General features: G+C 50.0%; 1 protein-coding gene across 1 annotated transcript in view; it reads left to right on the top strand.

The window, feature by feature from the left end:
- HRH3 (histamine receptor H3) overlaps positions 1–5,487 on the top strand; it is a gene marked incomplete at its 5' end in the record, with an annotated part of 6,317 nt that extends 830 nt beyond the window's left edge. The window contains 2 exons of the mRNA XM_025206842.1: positions 577–743; positions 1,851–5,487. Coding sequence (XP_025062627.1) covers positions 577–743; positions 1,851–2,735 — 1,052 coding nt within the window. The remainder of the gene's footprint in view (positions 1–576; positions 744–1,850) is intronic.
- Between the last annotated feature and the right edge of the window lie 402 nt (positions 5,488–5,889).

The following is a 5,889-nucleotide window of genomic DNA, read 5'->3' as shown; positions in this document are numbered from 1 at the left end:
CCGGGAGGGGCTGATGCTGGAGGGTTTGAACCTGGGAGGGTTTAATCCTGGGAGGGTTTGGAGGGGCTGATGCTGGAGGGTTTGATCCTGGGAGGGTTTGGAGGGGCTGATGCTGGAGGGTTTGAACCTGGAGGGGTTGATCCTGGAGGGTTTGATGCTGGAGGGTTTGGAGGGGTTGATGCTGGAGGGTCTGAACCTGGAGGATCTGGAGGGGTTGATCCTGGAGGGTTTGATCCTGGAGGGTTTGGAGGGGTTGATGCTGGAGGGTTTGGAGGGGCTGATGCTGCGTGAGACAGGGGATGGACTACATGGGACCCGTGGAGGTCCCATCCAGCCCCATGGCTGAAAGGAGCTCAGCCCTGCCCAAGAAATGACTCTGTTTTCTGCCCCTTTAACCGCCGTGAGACTGGACCAGCTGGAGCTGGGGTCTGCCCACCCTTATGCTCCCGTTCATAGGTGTAGCATCTGTTTTCAGCCCCTCAGCAACAGGCTGGCACCTTCGCAGCTGGGTCACAAGCCAGGGGCAGGTGCCCAGAGCCGCCTGGTTTCAACATCCCTGCCCCCCTCTCCCCGCAGGTGCCTTCTGCATCCCCTTCTACGTGCCCTATGTGCTGACGGGGAGGTGGACCTTTGGGAAAACCTTCTGCAAGCTCTGGCTAGTCATTGATTATCTGCTCTGCACCTCCTCAGTCTTCAACATCGTCCTGATTAGCTATGACAGATTCCTCTCTGTGACAAGAGCGGTGAGTACCGACATGGCAAAGGATGGCAGGATCCCCCTCCCCTCCCTTTCCTCTCCGCATGCCTGCGCACTAATTAACAGCCTTTTGGATCCCCGGAAATTATGACTTGTTTCACCCGGTGACAGCAGCAAACAATTCTTGGAAAATATACAATGCGCTGGAGCACCTTGGCTTCAGATTGTGATTGTTGTTTGACACAATCAAATGATTTGAGGTTCAAACTCCATTATGCAGGTTGTCCCTCATCAGCTGACAGGGAAAGAAGGTGTTTGAGTGACAGCCAGTCTCTCCGAGTGAAGTAAGCAGGCCTTTTATTAACTCCCCATGCTTATTATTTCCAGGAGAACAAACTGATCACAATAGGCACTCCAGTAGACAGCTAGGGGAGCTTGCTCATGAGTGCAGAGGAGTTCAAGGCTAGCACCTGCAAGCAATGCCAGGTTACTTCGGTACCAGGGAAGGATGCTCAACACCTTGCATGAGCTGGTCAGCAAAGCAGGGGATTTAAGGCTGTTCTGCCTGGCTCCAAGCGTGATATGAAATCTCTGCAAACACGGCCCAAGTCGTCAAGTTCAGCCGCGGGGATTCAGAGCCAAACTCCTACTGGGTTTGGGGACATCTGAATGTGAGGCTCAGCAGGGCAAAATGCATCAGCTGGGGCCCCGATGCTCCCCGAGTTTCACTTCCAGCCCTGACAACGGCTCGCTTGTACAGCCTTAATAGCTCCGGGCCTCGGTTTACCCATCTGTAAAATGGGGGCAAACCCCTCCCCCACTAGTTGCTGAGAGTGGGCTGAGCTATACTATTCAGATTCATTGACGTAAGGGGTGGCTATTTACCTGAAATGCACTGACTCCATTCCTGACGGTGTAAAGCCAGGTCATGAGCCAGGTGTATTTTTGGAGCTGAAAACCAGGGGTCTCATTTCTTACCATGGGAGCACGTGAAATATCTAGCAATTGTGTCCATTGCCTACAGGGCAAAGATTTGTTACGCTGCTGCGATATTGCCTAGCAACTTTGCCAGAAACGCTGCAGTTTGTCTGTAAAGCAGCCTAAACCAGTTGGTATTTTTGGTCACGTCTAAGAAAAGATTTCCACTCCCCAGGTCACATACCGAGCCCAGCAAGGCAATACGAAGCAAGCGGTGCTGAAGATGGTGATGGTGTGGGTGTTAGCCTTCCTGCTTTATGGACCTGCAATTATCAGCTGGGAATACATCACAGGCCAGAGCAACATCCCTGATGGGGAATGCTATGCTGAGTTTTTCTACAACTGGTATTTCCTCATGACAGCCTCCACCCTGGAGTTCTTCACCCCCTTCATCAGCGTCATGTTTTTCAATTTGAGCATCTACATGAACATTCAGAGACGCACCAAAATGCGCCTGGATATCTTTCATGAAGTGCACAGCCAGTCCTTCACAGAAGGGATGGAAACGAGCCCAGAAGCAAAGCTGTCTTTGAAATGCTGCAAGTGGGAGCAGAAGGAGCCAGCTGAATCCCCAGACCTTCCAAAATGCGACATGCCACAAGCAGCTGCTGAGGCCAGTCCGAGCCCCAGCGATGCACTGAACGCGGGCTCCAAGAGCCCTGGGAAGCCAAAGACCTGCAACAAAAAGAACTGTAAAAACTCAGCCTCTACGCTGTCTTTAGAGAAACGGATGCGGATGGTCTCCCAGGGCATCACGCAGCGGTTCAGGCTCTCCAGGGACAAGAAAGTGGCAAAATCCCTAGCAGTGCTTGTAGGCATTTTTGGGATTTGCTGGGCACCATACACCCTCCTCATGATCATCCGAGCTGCTTGCCATGGCCACTGCATCCCTGACTACTGGTACGAGGCCTCCTTCTGGCTCCTGTGGATCAATTCTGCCGTCAACCCCGTGCTCTACCCCCTCTGCCACTACAGCTTCAGAAGAGCATTCATCAAACTCCTGTGCCCCAAGAAGCTCAAGATCCAACCGCACAACTCCCTCCAGCACTGCTGGAAGTGAGTTGATTCTCCCAATTCAGTCGCTCCCATGGGTGAGTTTGCTGTAATTTGGGATGTTGGAAGAGCAGAGCGGTCGCTCTTTCAGGGAGCAGGTAGCAGCATATTTAGTATTAGCTTCTTATGTGCTATTGCTGGGGACAAAAATGGGGAGACGGGCGGGGTTCACTTAATGCAGTGCCACTTAACCACGTCCTTTACCACCTATGTGTACAAAAGATCGCTCGTGCCAAAGGGGGGATGCCATTTATTGAAAAAAGAAAAGCCCAATGTCAGTCTCATCTAACCCCCTTTAATGAATACATAGCTTAGCCATTGGCAAGCTAGATATTGCTTGGGATTGCAAGGTTCCCCACTTGCAGGTGCACGTGGGCAAGATCGAGCAAATGTCTCAAACATTTCCTTGGGGTGGGGGGGAAAAAAACCAAGCTTATTCATTACAAACTATTGGTGCTGCAGTAGTGTCTAAGACGAGAGTCGTAGCCCAAGACTCTGCTACTGTGCTGTACACAACAATGGACAGTTGTCTGTCCCAGAGAGCTAATAACCTAAGCATCAGATAAGGGAAGATAAGGAGAGAATACCGAGCAGCGTGAAAAGCAGGGACCAGGGTGCACCAGCTGGCTGTCATAAGCTATCCGTGTGTGTCTGTAACTGTGATTTCCTGTCATTAGAGCAGATAAACCCCTCTGGTCAGGAGATGCCACGGATGCTCTATGCCCATGTTACATACCTGTGAGCAGAAGCTTGAAGCCTTTTTCAAAGGTTTTGTTGTATTGGAGGAGGGGTTTTCACCGCTTGTACAAGGGCCTGTGTTAGAAGCCGAGCGCTGTAATTCAGGGCTGTCCAACCATCAGCAGCCGGGGCTGCGTGCCCCGTGGTCCGTGCTAGCGGGAACCACACGCCAGTCAGAGCGACAGAGGCGGAGGCAGCAGGGTGGAAGCCCAGGGGCTGCTTGTTAACTCCTCGCAGGCCGCATGCAGCCCGTGGGCTACCAGTTGGACAGCTCTGCTTCCCAAATCAGCAGATCTCCCATGTGCACCACCTCTGGGCCCTGTCTGCACCTGACCAGGTGCTCACTGGAGTGGGGAGGGAGGAATAGTCCTGGTCCTGGTCTCCTTAGGCCCTTCTCCCCCTCCCATAATGTTCCACGTGGCATTTGCCCATTGCACAAGGCTAGGGGAAGCAGGCGCGGCTTCGCGGTGCCACATAAGAGCTCCTGGAGGTGCTTCTGTTCTGGGCCCTCTGTCATTTCCCAAGTGATCGGCCAGGCCTGCGAAGCCCATGATCTTCAAGGCTGTAAAACTCCTCAGAGTGCTCTGAAGCAGCTACCTGAAAACTTGCAAGCCTCTTAGTAAGCTTCTTAAAGCCTCCGGCTCTCCCAGGGCTGCTCACTGCGACACCCACATTCAAGCATCAGCTCACTGTTTCCCTATTAGTCCTTTTGATTCTTGCTAAAACTGCAATTAAATTTTGCCATCTTCCACTACCTGATTAAGCATGGCACCCTCTAGGCCTGGAGAGCCTCCCCTCCATCAGCCGCTCTACATAAAAATCTCACCTCTTTCAAACAGCTTTCCTCTCTTTTGCTCCCTGTACCCACCTGTACCCACCCCCTCTTCTGATGTGCTGCCCCGTCTCTCACCTTGGGTTTGTCCGTCTTTCCTTGTTCAGACTACATGCTCTTTGACTGTGCTTGTAAAGTACCAAGTGGATTTACAAGTACTATCACAAGTATCCTTCCGAACATAGCTGCATAAGAAATACAGCAAGATTGGTCCCTGTGGGATGCTGGAACTTACATCAGAGTACTGAGATCTGGAAATTACCCCTGTAATGGGATTCAGCTACAGCGTGCGTCAGATATTAACTTCTTCACACTCTCAGCCCTGCTGGTGCGACACTGCTAAGTGTGGCCCAGTGAGTAGTTTAAGCCTCTTCTCTAAGATTTTCTATATGTTTTGGGGAAATGAGTGATACAGCAGCAGTCACTGGCACAAGCCTGGTCTGCAAGATCCCATTTAGTAAGCCCCAGGAAGCGCTGTCCCCTCCTGCCCAAATGACTGATGGCCTTGGGTCAGATAACACACGTGTCCAATTGCAACACTGAGGTTTAGTGGCCCAGGGAGTAGGGCAATAGGTCTGAGAGACCTGGGCTCTTTGGCACAACACTTTGTCTCTGCTTCCCATCCAATGCTTTGACAATTCTTGCTTTTTTAGACTGTACCCTCTTCTGGGGCGGGGAAGGTTTCTGACTGTGAGTGCGTATTACCTTCTGATTTCAGCAGGGTTCTCAAGATGCTATTGTAACATAAAGACATAATAATTAGTTACCATGGCAAAAGCTCAGATTTAGCAGGACAGTATAAAGGAACTGGAGGTCATGAGTCTGAAATTACATCTGCAAATAAGAGGTCCACGCGCTGTCAGGTAGCCCTAAAGTACCCTGTGACTTTGTGATTCCCAAGTACACGTCGCTGCTGTCAACATGGCTGTGTTTCTTGGCCTTTGCTAGGAATAAAAGAAATAATATACTCATTCCAGTAACATATGTTGGTTAAATCAATATTGTCATCTAAAGTCAAATTTTTGTCCTGGCTTGTGTGTGCAGTGTCCGGATCTTGTAACAGGCTCAGTTTGGTAATTATTACATACTGGTTAAGATATATATCCTTTGACACAAGGTATATACTAAGACTTGCTGTTTTGCGTACTGTCAAGTCAACTTGTTCCTTCCTTATCTGCTGCCAACCTGTGGAAAGCTTAATAAAAAGTATATTTATATGAAGTTTGCCAAGTGCTTTATAGAAAAGAAAAAGATGTCTGAAAAGTACAGGGCACGCGAAACCATGAAGTCCACACATCTCGAGTGAAAACCAGTTTATGAAACGGCTAGATTTCTTCTGCCATAGATTAGCCATGCTTGGAGAGCACCTCGTGTACCGAGTGAGCGAACAATGCAATTCTTCTCAAGTCCAGCTCTTTTACACCATTTACTTCATATAATTTTGATCTGAAAATGATTATATTTCTGCTCACTGCCCTTGTGATCCAAAATTGCTCTCCTTACAAAAGGAAGGGAGTATAAATGCAAAGTAAAGGTGGCCGACTTCCTAGAGCTTCAGGCTGGAAGGCCCCATTAGATCATTTAGTCTGAC

Source organism: Alligator sinensis, unplaced genomic scaffold, assembly GCF_000455745.1.
Source record: "Alligator sinensis unplaced genomic scaffold, ASM45574v1 scaffold1046_1, whole genome shotgun sequence".
Taxonomy (NCBI): domain Eukaryota; kingdom Metazoa; phylum Chordata; order Crocodylia; family Alligatoridae; genus Alligator; species Alligator sinensis.
The sequence above is the reverse complement of the archived record's forward strand: the minus strand, read 5'-3'. Positions and strand labels throughout refer to the sequence as shown.